Source organism: Dipteris shenzhenensis, chromosome 14 (genome assembly GCF_047967505.1).
Source record: "Dipteris shenzhenensis isolate YYH24624 ecotype China chromosome 14, Dip_SZ_1.0, whole genome shotgun sequence".
Classification (NCBI taxonomy): domain Eukaryota; kingdom Viridiplantae; phylum Streptophyta; class Polypodiopsida; order Gleicheniales; family Dipteridaceae; genus Dipteris; species Dipteris shenzhenensis.
The window spans coordinates 50649262-50661349 of record NC_141609.1 but is presented as its reverse complement, the minus strand read 5'-3'; the positions used below and the strand labels follow the sequence as shown (position 1 = coordinate 50661349).

Genomic DNA, 12088 nt, shown 5'->3' with positions numbered 1-12088 from the left:
CATCTATCTTGCAAGGTCCCTCGATGCTGAACATATGTCCTAGCTTAGTTGGGTCTTGTGACCCTAAAACATCGTCTCATGTCTAGGTGGACCTTCTCGTGTGGAGGGAGTATCAGCTCATCAGTCCTGAAATTTGAGGAGCTCTAATTTTGCTTTACTCGTGATGATTTGTGATCCAAGATAACACCAGTTGTTGCTCTCTCAGTTGCTCTAATAAAACCAAGTCTCATCTTAGTGCTCTTGCCCTCTCTAATCGCCTGATGGTGTAGATTTGTTACTTCTATTGGACCTCTAAAAATACCACAGCCCAACCCCCTAACATCTCGCGTCTAGGCTTGAATGACAGATTCCTCCAACTGACCTTCTTAGTAGGGTCCATCCCATATCTTTGTGCCTACTTCGACCTCAAAATTATAGGGCACTCATTTGACATAGTAAGCAAGTTATGATGCTCGTAGATCATCCTCTTTGCATGGCCCAATTCCCTACATAAAAGTGGTCTAGCCTCTCCAAAAGTCCATAACTTTTCCAAAGACCCCCCAAAAAAAAAGGCTCCCCCACATCCTAGAGAACTCCTGTTCCCACTATGGCTCTTGGCCTCTAGTACTCTTGTACTCTAGTAGAGAAAAATAGCTACTAATTAATCTACCTTGCTAGGATCTTGGAAAAGGGTGCATTTTTTTAATTGCACTATCTAAGTTATGTTTTGCAAACCCTAGACTATTGACATTGAGTCTAACAATCCATGAGTCCACATCTAACAAAAGACCCGTCAACTGACTCCATCATGGAATATTTGGAGATCCAAATGCACAAAGGCTTTAGATGCCAATCAGCCATTCTTAGTAATCTAGGAGGATATTGTACACATCCTCATGGCCACTTAGGGCAAGATTCAAGGATCCTCACATGCCGCAATGGCTAGGAGAGCTTTCTCTTTTCACATATACAACCATGGGGCCTTCATGGGATTTTCACTCTTCGGATTGGTTACAGCATCCTCGTTTCTTTTTAGCATGATTTTGAAGAGGCTATTGCAGGATAGTGTCCTGGTTTTCTGTATTTTGGTCACACTTAATAGAAATTCACTTTCTCGCAAAAAAAGAACATCATCGGTGGGAACTTTACAATGATTGAACTCATTAAGGTAAAGATGGTTGTCATTCTACAAGCTCATAGCATTTAGTCCCTAGAAGGGATCGGGGAGATTTTTCTTACAATTGGAGGCCTTGTTTCAAGGAGCACAGCTTTCATGGAACGCCTATCTAGTCATGCACTTACAACAATAACTTGGTTCATGAGAAACTGATCATTTCCATACGACTGCACATTTATTTCTCCATGTCGTCGAAGCCTTAAGGGTAGGATGTCTCAATTACTGATCTCAACAAAGTTTTGTACATTTCAACCTCTGAAAAGTCCTTTGGCATTGTAATTTTCAATGTTAGACATCGTGAAGGAGAGAGTTTTTCATTTTCGGGGCATGCTTCTAGTTTTTGATTCCCCTTCTTCCTCGTGAATCTTTAGGCACAACTCATTTTTAGAAATAACTTTGTTTACAAAGTACTCTCATTGGAAAGGAAGAGAGAGAGAGAAGGGGGGGGGGGGGGATGCCTCTTCTGCTAAGATTGCCTCCAATTTGGCTCGATTGTTTTCTTCTTGTTCTCTTTTTTCTGCTTCCAGTGTCTACATAAAGGAGAAACAACCATTACCAACATAAGCACTGCAATACTATTAGGAAGACATAGTTTGCTACCTAAACACATTGGGGAACCTTCTAAGGAGATCAACAAAAATATACATGTCTCAAGTTATGCGTCGGCATAAGTTTTAAAAAACTGTACTTGTAGTTGGTGTAGCCCTTCCTCCTCCTCATGTTTCTTCTTTTCAGCTCTCTCCCTTTCACTTTCCTTCAATGCTTCCCTTGAAGAATCATTGGTCAAAATCATTCTCACCTGGAAACATATGAATTTGTCAACATGGTATTCATGGCTACGGGTAAGCCTAAAACATAGAATAGGTCAACATATGCAAACAACATTTGAACTTCTCTATTTTGTTCCTCTAGGGATAAAATTTTTCTATAAGGTATTTTTCTTCACAAATGTCCTTCCCACACATAGATATTATCAGAAAAGAGGTCATTTATGCTTCAAACGAGACCTGATTTACATGCTTCATTTCATAGATGAAATCAGCCTGTATCAACATCTGCACTCTTGCTTCACTAGATTGGCATATTTGGGATTTCTCTTTTGTATCTTTTCATAGAAATGACACAGGATCTGATAGGCGAACTCACACCTCTCCAAGCGATTTATATTTTAGACTACATAAAAAAATATTGTACAAATCCCTATCCCAGCAAACCCATCAATTCAGAGACTTTCTGATTTAGTGCTCTAGTTTTCAATGTAGATGCACTGCGTTAGGCCTCGTTTTGGAAAGGAAGTCCTAGGCCACAACAATGGAAGCTAGTGGGAGGTAAGCCTTTTTGGGACCAGTCGTCTTGGGTGTACTTGAAATCTCTGGGCAGATACAAGCCTATAAATAAATCTATCGTGAATCGTAATGATAATAAAATGTTTAGGAAATGGTGTAAGTCTGTCCAAACAAGTGGTGATGTGAAAGAGCCTAGAGGGAACCATACATTATTACATAGACGTAGACATATTCTTTAGGTGGTAAAGAACAAATCCTAAAGATTCACCACTATAAGATGATTTTCATGGTTTGAGATCTATTAACAGCAGTATAGACTCCAAAAATAGCTCTCATCCTATATTAAAAAGGGATAGCTAAAAACCATGTGCAGAGACTAGAAACCAACACAAAAAACAAAGCCATCAGGACCTCTCCAATTGGGAGTGATGAGCTCATATAACTGAAAATATTAGAGCTCTTGAGGTGCAGGAAGAAATGCTATGGTTGACAAACTCGAGAGAAGAGAGAGAGCTGTAACTTAAGTTTATTCTTGCGTGCGTTTGTCCTACAGATCTCATCTGAATTCACCAAGGCTATCAGGTCACTTTAATGACTTTCTCCTGCAGCAACTCGGTCCATTACAGTAGGCCCAGGAGCCAGTTTCTATATTTAAAACTTGACATAGAATATGACCATCTAGATTTGTAATAGTAGTATGGTTATATTCAGATGTATAGACCCTAGGCTTGAAATGATTCCCCAAGGACAGACACGTGGAATTACAAATCTTAGCGAAGCAGCAGATTGCCCCTATACTAGAGAGAGTTTGTCGCAAGCTTCTATCCTAGAGCTCTGCCATACTAATCCCTACCAGGGAGATCTTTGGGTTCAACAAGGACTTTTGGTTAAAGCCTAAACCATTGCATCTTGTTGGTGCTTTCATCAAGTAAGCATGGGGTGCCGCTCAAGCTCTTGGTGCACAATTTATTGTGGGAAAGTTCTAATGGACATGGAACATCTTGATTGGGGCTTGGCTGCCGACAATGATTATGCCCCAAGCGGAGGGAGGATTTCTTAATAGGTGTTCTGAAGAATATGCTTTGCACATGGTGTAGTGGCAACAATGTGACCATGGATCTTCATAGAGGCCCCTCCTACAAGGGATCACCATTGATGAGGAGTTTGATAAGAGTGTGACGGCATCTCCCAAGAGGCCTCATTCAGAACAAGCCTCAACGCAGAGAGGAGATAGAGCGGCAGCCTATGATTTGGCATCTAGCGGTATGAGGTGAGGACGATCGTATGCTAGGGAGACGTATGCACATCAACTCAGCATAGTGGGATAGTGAACCTCCTCAATCAATGGGGGCATGGAGCTAGCTCTACCTAGTAGGCCCCAACTCTGGCACATTTGAGAGGCGCTGGCAGTAAGATGGTGAATATTAATATAGCCATCCAAGAGGCATGGTGGGAGGGGCTTAGAGGGGTCTCACATGTCATAAACCACCCACCAATGGGTAGGACTAAAGTCCCACTTAAAGTCTTCTTCGTGGATTATGACATTAATCTCCCTTACATGGTCTTTTACAATATAAGCCTCAAGGGGCTTGCTTAAGCTAGAGTATGAGCATAGGAACAGAAATCTAAGGGATCCAGTGTCTTGGATACAGTGAGTGGTAGAGGATTAGAGTGGTTGGTTGTTTGGGATGAAGATGGGCCATTGACCTAGACCGTATAAAGATGAGTAATATCAGTGGAGCTTACGGTTGTCAAATGTCAGTGAGCTAGTAGAGACATGCAATTACACCCAAGCAAGTGGTTTTGGTCATCTAGGATTGGACATTCAGAGTAAACAACAAGGTGTCTTTCTTTTCCTACACCACCCACATTGGCAGATGGTTACAATTCGATGTCTTGTCTTGGAGCTCTTCATGGGATTGGAGCAGCATATGACTCAAGTTTGGGTCTCCTTTGTAAGAAAATAATACAACGTCTGTGCTCAACAGATAACAGGATCTCGTACGTAAGAGAGAAAACAAGATAGTATGGAGAATAAAAAATTTGATTACTGTAGAACTGATACAATAGATGGTACTGCCTCCCAACCGTGCGCTCCTGTGAAAGAAGCTTTGACGGCGTGCTGGAAACAGTAGAAGACAGAGGTTGGATGCTAAGGAATCAGGGTTGCTGTAGCCAGTGATGAAATGGGCTTCATGGGCTTGCTCTTATATAGCCACCAGTCGTAGTTGGTTAGGCTCAATTGGGTGTCCGACCCAGTTCACCCAAAACGGTCGACTGGGGGTCGGTCCCAAAATAAACCACCGACCATATGATAGAACCGGTGCGCAAAACAGAGCAACTGACCTATGGTCGCCGTTCGGCCATCCGGGATCATCTAAGGCTCCAAACGGGCCCCGCAACTTGAGAGTGGGCTGCCCCGGGAAATGCTCCGTCTACCCTCCGTGCGGTTAGTCAAGGGATGCCTTCCCGCACTTGCATGTAGCCCAGTTGGTAGTGTGCCAACTCTATCTGAAGCCGTCCAGCCATCAAGCCACACATGGCTCCCATCTGGTGTCCAAACCAGGACCTACCGGATAACCGAGCTACTCAAATGCCTTCTCCTCATATGGGGGGCTTACAAGTAGAGTTAGCTGGTTCCCGCGTAGTTACATGAGAGTGGAGCATTGATATCTAACATCCTTTATGGACTAGCCTTCGGCCAAATAACTTTTCATACTTCTTCTAGCTTGCAAACCATAAAGGCCTACCCATGTGAGCATGGATGGTGCATATAAGGATAGATGGGACTTGCCATTGCTCTACAAACAAGGGACCTTGAGACAATCTACCCCTGCTTGTGGAGCTTCCCTGAAAGGATATTGCAGTGCTATCTTAGGAGATGCGGAGGATTCCATAGCTCTTCACTTGAGGCATATCAGCATGGTTGAAAAAGGGGTGGCATGATGGTCTCACTAGCCTAACATAACAGATGGACTGAATGTCATGACCCAAGGTCATTTAGGATTGTCTCGTGATCCTAGCAATGCCATGCGCTTTCACTAGACAATAGCATTTAGGAGAAGAGCATCAGCATCACGGCCTAGAAAATATGGGCAGCACATTGCAGCTTAGTGACGGGGGGCAGGCACAGTGCAGCTACCCTTTTAATATCTGGCAAGATTTTATATCGAGGCGTAGGGTATGGAAGGGTTCTCGAAAGATGGCCAAATGGCGGGAGCTTTTTTGCAAGGCATGGTCTGTACGAGCTTTTACATTTTCATAGATCAAGGAATCCACTAGTTGTATGCTGCTTCCAGAATACTATAGGCAGAGAGTGGCTGGGATCAACATCCAACACTATCTTTTGGTCAACTCCTCACGGATAGCTAGTCGTTGTGTTGGTTTTTTTACATTTCTAGTGGTGGACAGTTCTTTTCTTTGCCCCCCCCCTTGCATGCAAGCGGAAACCGCCCATGCGCACACGTGTGCCTGCCCACCCTCCCCCCTTGTGTGCATGCATGAACTCCCCCTCCCCGTCCTTTTGCGCATAGGCACAACACCCCCTGCACCCCTTTTGCATGCGTGTGTACGTGTGTGTGTGGGTGTGGGTGTGGGTGTGTGTTGGTAAAGCCTTGCTAAATCTGCAATACAAAACCCTTCCTTGTAATTTGGTAGTAGAAGAATCCTATCGAATTTTGACTCTGCTTCCATTTGTGCTATCTTAGACCTGATAAAAGAAGTTCCATTGTAATATCCAAGTCAAATTGATGCTCCTATGGTCAAAGTTCCTGCAAGAATTTACAATTGATATAGTAGCTAGTTGCAAATGAATCAAACGCAAGTTCTTACCATTTGTGTCATTGAAAATGTTCACAAACATTGGCCTTTTAAACCTAAAACAAGGATACTCTAATGTTTCACCTCTCAACCGAAGAATCACAACTCAATCAAAAAAAGTTGTTAGTAGATTTGAAAGTAAAATGACCTTTTGGTTGAACTTATTGTTCTTGTTAAAGATGCATGGATTTATTTCATTGAGTGTGATAAGAGTAGCATCAATTGTTCTGTTAGTCGCAAGTAGTCTTATTTTACTTGCCAAGTTTGTAGTTGAAACATTTGCTTAATGTGAACCGTGGAAGATACAAGTAACTCCTTACAAATACACTTTATGCCAAATATATGCATGGTGATTGCTCTAGAGTATCGGATTTCGGTAATGATCCTATGAATCATAGTTTTCATTTTCCTTGTGAACCATACTATTATTGCAAGTAACGGGAAAAAAATAAATTTTTAGAACCAATCACATATTAGTATTGCTAAATATATATCATTGTATTCTAAGCAAACGAAGATAGACTTTTGATGGAATTATCAAATTGATTTACAAAGTTAAAAACTCACAATTTTTTCAATGTCAGGGTTCATACTTAGATCTAGTGCATTGTTTCCAAACACGTTCCGTATGGCTACAGAAGCCCCCTCCTGACCTTCACACAGTGCAATAGATATAAGTGTCGTAGTGTATTCACTAGCCTTCACTTAATCGGCTGATTGTTTAACTATTCTTGGAGTAGATATTTATTAAGAAAGAAAGATCTAACGATACCTGAAGTAAGACACTGACAACTTCGATATGGCCTCCAGCACAAGCTAAGTGAAGGGGTGTATTTTCATATTCCCCTTTTTTATCTATCTTTGCTCCTTTACTCAAAATTGTTAGTACCATATCCTTATCTCCATGGTAGGCCTGCATGTTATTCATGTAAAATATATATGTGCCTTGTCTTTCATTAGATTGTGTTAATATTGTCAACGTTATCAAAGCATTAAAATTATGCTATTATAGATTTGTGTATATGTATGCGTATGTGTATGTATATGTGTGTCATGTATGAGCACAAGAGCTCCCACACTTCACAGAGAGAGGGAGGATGATGATGATGATTATCATCAAATATATATATATATATATATATATATATATATATAGAGAGAGAGAGAGAGAGAGAGAGAAGATATGATTGTATCAAAGTCCACTTGAGAACCTTCACGATCTATGGGACTGACAACCACTATATAACAAATAGTAGTTTTTTACATCCAAAAATTGGAAAGAAAACTTTACAAAACTTGCTATGTTGTGTGAGTATTTTCTTAGCTAACTTGTGTGCTAGCCTATGGACTTTTCTGCGGTGTTCCAAGGCTTCCTTTAGGTAGCCCCCCAGCTTTTTGGCTCATTGTGCCAAAAGGGCTTTAGGGTTGTCAATGCTGCCACTATTTTTTCCCTTGATGTGTGCATGGGTTCAACACTATTGGAGCATGTGCTGCTCATATTATATCATTCTAGATCATTCTAGCAGAGTTCGGCGCCTCACCCCTACAGCTTGATGCGGCTTTTAGGCTATCACCTATCTCCACAGAGTCAGGGATTTCAGCTCCTCCGCCGACGGTCGCCTCCGCCTACCTTGGCTAGCCCTATCCTCCTCTATGGCCTTATCCGTTGATGGGGACCAACGATGCTGGTATAGTCATCTTTTCAGTTGGTTCACCCGACTGGGCCTCGACTTAGACCGGTTGCCTCCTTTTCAGTACAGCCTCGACGCTCCACCATCTCCCCTCTCCCCCATTGACCAGGAGGTCAACCGGCTCATTCGAGCGGATCTGCTCCAGCTCCACACCTGGCGGACATGGTTTCTTCACTCCGAGCTTCCTGTGAAGCTCGACTTCTACCGCCGACACTGCCTCCAAATCTCACAGGAGGGCTTCATTACACCTCCGGGTTACACACAACTTCATCTACCACATGCGCTCCGGATCTCCCTCAGTCAGTTTAGGGTCTCGTCACATCGATTACGGATCGAGAGCGGACGCACAGAGGGTATCCCACGAGAGGACTGCCTTTGCCCACTTTGCGACTTGCACGAGATCGAGTCGGAGGAGCACTTTGCTTTCAGATGTCCTATCTATTATGGCATTCGAGGCCAGTACCACTGCCTCTTCCGCGACGGATTCGGCCCCCTCCCACACATGCTGCAGTTCCCGGATCAGCGATGCCTAGCCGCTTTCTTACATGAGATGACTCGCTGGCGAGATACCTCTCTCCGAGCACGGCGACACGAGCAGCACACACAGCGTGAGGACACCCAGCGGCCTATCACTGATTTCTTCCAGTCACAGGATACCTCTCCTCAGTCTAGCCGACGACGCGGACGTGAGCGAGAGCCAGAGCCACGACAGCTGCGCCAGCGGACAGACTCACACATCCGGGTCCATGACATCTCGTCTCTGCTCTCTGCCCGCCCCACCGGGGTTACCGTTGCCCTCATCCACAGGGCCACCCGCCGCCCCCGACGACCGAGCTCGACTAGGCCGCGTGACGTCAGAGGCCAATCATCTATCGCAGGGTTTTTTCCGACCTCCCATTTGACGGCCCCTCTATGATTGGTCTCTGACGATCACCACCTGCACATATATATTGTATCTCCCCCCTTTGCCCCATTTTTGGTGCCCCCCCCTTCTTTTTTGTATCATTTGGAGGTAGACACATATTTTTTGTATCAGGACTAGACACACCGTCCTTCATAACCTCTTTTTTGTAGAAACGGTTGGCTGGCCCGTTTTGAGACCGCCACCGTTATGCTCATTGTATCGGTTATCTTTAGTCTCATAGACCTTCACGGTCTCCCGAAGACTTTAATAAACTTTCTTTCTTTCTTTCTTTCTTTCTCCATGTGGGGCACTTTTGTTTCTCGTTTTTCTTGGGATCTTGGCTCTTGCTCACTTTCCCCTTTCCACCTCTACGTCATGGGAGCTAGTCCTTAATTTGCAGGTTAAATGCCTTTTGAACATTAATATATACTCCCCGAGGTATTTTTACATTTCATATCCATCCATTGGATTAATTTCCTATTCGTAGAATTACATTTTCGTTCAGATTTGAGCATCAAGGTGATTGGAGGGATGTTATTATGGGTAGAATTTGGATGGAATGATGGAGACTTGGTAGCTGATAAATTAGGTGGTATCTTGTGTCTATCTTGTGGATCACATAGTAGCCTTCCATTTGGAAGGCTGATAGTCAATACCCCTTTATGTGTTGGCATATCTCTATATTGTGGTCCTCATTCTTCTTCTCTCCCTCCCATGTATAGCTTCTTTCTCCATTGAGGACTCTCTCCTTGACTTCTAACCTGGTATCGAATATTGAGATTTGAACATCAAGATTATTGGGGGATGTTATTTCGGATAAAATTTGGATAGGGTGATGGAGACTTGATAGCCTATAACTTAGGTGGTACCTTGTGTGTATCTTGTGGAACACATAGTATCCTTCCATTTGTAAGGCTGATAGTCAATACCCCTTTATGTGTTGGCATATCTCTATATTGTGGTCCTTATTCTTCTTCTCTCCCTCCCATGTATAGCTTCTTTCTCCATTGAGGACTCTCTCCTTGACTTCTAACCTGGTATCGAATATTGAGATTTGAACATCAAGATTATTGGGGGATGTTATTTCGGATAAGATTTGGATGGGGTGATGGAGACTCGATAGCCTTTAACTTAGGTGGTACCTTGTGTGTATCTTGTGGAACACATAGTATCCTTCCATTTGTAAGGTTGATAGTCAATACCCCATTATGTTTCGGCTTATCTCTTTGTTATGGTCCTCCATCTTCTTCTCTCCTTCCACATTGAGCTTCTTTGCTCCATTGAGCTCTCTCTCCTTATTGATATATGACATGGTATCAAAGACATGGTAGCTCTTTTTCCTTCTCACTTTTCTTGCTATGTGGTGTGGAGTCTCTATGAGTCGATCCTTAAGGCTGCTGGTCGTTTTTCTCAAGGTCTTCAAGTGAATCGCCTATCTGCCGCCTACTATATGTCAACCCTATGCTTAAAGCAGCCAGTAGCAAAGCACACTAAGCCATAAGCAGCTGCATAGCAGACTAGCAGCGATATAAGGCAGCAAAGAGCATCGCAAGTGACTATGCAACAAAGCAACAAGTGAAGCAGTGAATCAATGCAAGCAGGCAAGCAACTGCAAGCAACAACATCTTGACGCTACACAACAATAGTCCAATATCAAGTAAATCCTTGTCAAAGCCGTTGTTGATCAATCTGTTGATTAGAATGTCGCCACTGTAAACCCTAAAACGAATTGGTGATCAGCCTTCAAACCCTAGAACGAATTGGTGATCAACCTTGAAACCCTAAAAACAAATCACTCTTGGTAGAAATGCAGCCTGGATCTTTGATTCGCAGCAAATAATCACCAAGATAGATGTTTTCATAGATAGCAAGGAAAAACAGCATCTGATAGCTTCATCTGACAAGGAGTAGGAGCAAATTTCTTCTAGGAATCAAAACGAACTGGGAGAGGAAGAGAAAGAACAAAGAACACACACACTAGGGCCCAAAAATAAGGGCTGGACCCCCCTTAAAGGCCTTTATTGCAATAGAATAAACTTTGTACAATTGGCTGATAAAAGAGCATTAGGCTGAGTACAACTCTTCAATGATCTGGAAGCCCTGAGTGTTAGGAAATGGAGTCAAGATGAGTCAGTTTGGTGTATTCTAGTGTGAGTTCTAGTCTAGTGTGTCCTATGGATGCCACGTGTCACATTGGGAGCTATCCCATATGCATTGGTGTTCATATGTGTGTGTGAGCTCTATATAAGAGCTGTACTTGTCTAGTGTCAAACCAATCAAGTATCAAGCTACAAGCTCTTTGGTCTACATGTGACTACTTTCATTTGTTCATTGCTTAGTCATTTCATTTCCATTTCATTATGTCTTTCTTTGAGTATCATTATCTCTCTCCCTAGCCTACCCTCTCTCTCTCTCTCTCTCTCCCTTCTCCACCATGTGCCATCATGTGGTATCAGAGCCTCCTTTCCACTTTACCCTTCTTCTTGCTCTACCTAGAGGATGAGAGAAGCCCGCAAATGGAAGCTCGCCTCTCCTCCAAGGTAGAGCCTTCCTTCCCTTATTCTCACCTTTGGGAGCTGTTGGAGCTACATCAGCCGTTCCTTTAGCCTCACCATGGTTCCTCGCCATCAACTACTCCTTTAGATCCAAATGCCTCGCCAAGAGCTGCAAAACAGGCCGTACAACCTGACGTACATAGGCCGCACAGTTCGTACAGACTGTTTTCGTACAGTATGGACTATTCCAGCTCGTACAATCTGCCCGCCAAGCCACTATAATGCTCTCGGGACTGCTGCCCTCGCTTGCTATGCCGTACCGGCCTGTATAGCTTGCTTGTACACCTGTCATTGCTGCTAATTGCCTATGGGATCTGTGTCATTGCTGCTCTCTGCCTCTTCTCCTCCAAATGAGTTGAACTATCATCAATTTTTTGCTGCTCCATCTCCCTCTCCATCTCTCTCATGATGACATCCCTTTCCTCCAACTCATTGCTCGTGGAGAAGTTCAAGGGGAAAGGATTCCTCCTCATGAAAGAAAGTGTATGGGATGCTATTGAGGATGATGCTCCCACAACAGATCCTCAACAACTCAAGACATGGAAGCAACACAACTCAAAAGCTATTGCTATCATCGGACTTTGCCTCGATGATACTTTGATTCATCACATCTACTTCAAATCAACGGCCAAGGAGATATGGGTGCATCTCGAGAATCTTTTCGGTAACAAAATCAC

At 43.4% G+C, this 12088-nt stretch overlaps 1 protein-coding gene across 5 annotated transcripts in view; it reads right to left on the bottom strand.

Moving 5' to 3' along the window:
* Window positions 1–1168: 1168 nt before the first annotated feature.
* Window positions 1169–12088, bottom strand: part of LOC147894781 (uncharacterized) — a 105325-nt gene continuing 94405 nt past the window's right edge. For 4 of the 5 annotated variants that reach the window (XM_087385406.1, XM_087385407.1, XM_087385404.1 and 1 more), the window contains exons 5-7: window positions 6829–6909; window positions 1845–1955; window positions 1169–1686 (exon numbers count right to left, since the gene is read on the bottom strand). In XM_087385406.1, the coding sequence (XP_087241532.1) occupies window positions 1570–1686; window positions 1845–1955; window positions 6829–6909 (309 nt within the window). In that variant the 3' untranslated portion in view covers window positions 1169–1569. The remainder of the gene's footprint in view (window positions 1687–1844; window positions 1956–6828; window positions 6910–12088) is intronic. The other variant, XM_087385408.1, reaches the window with a different exon arrangement.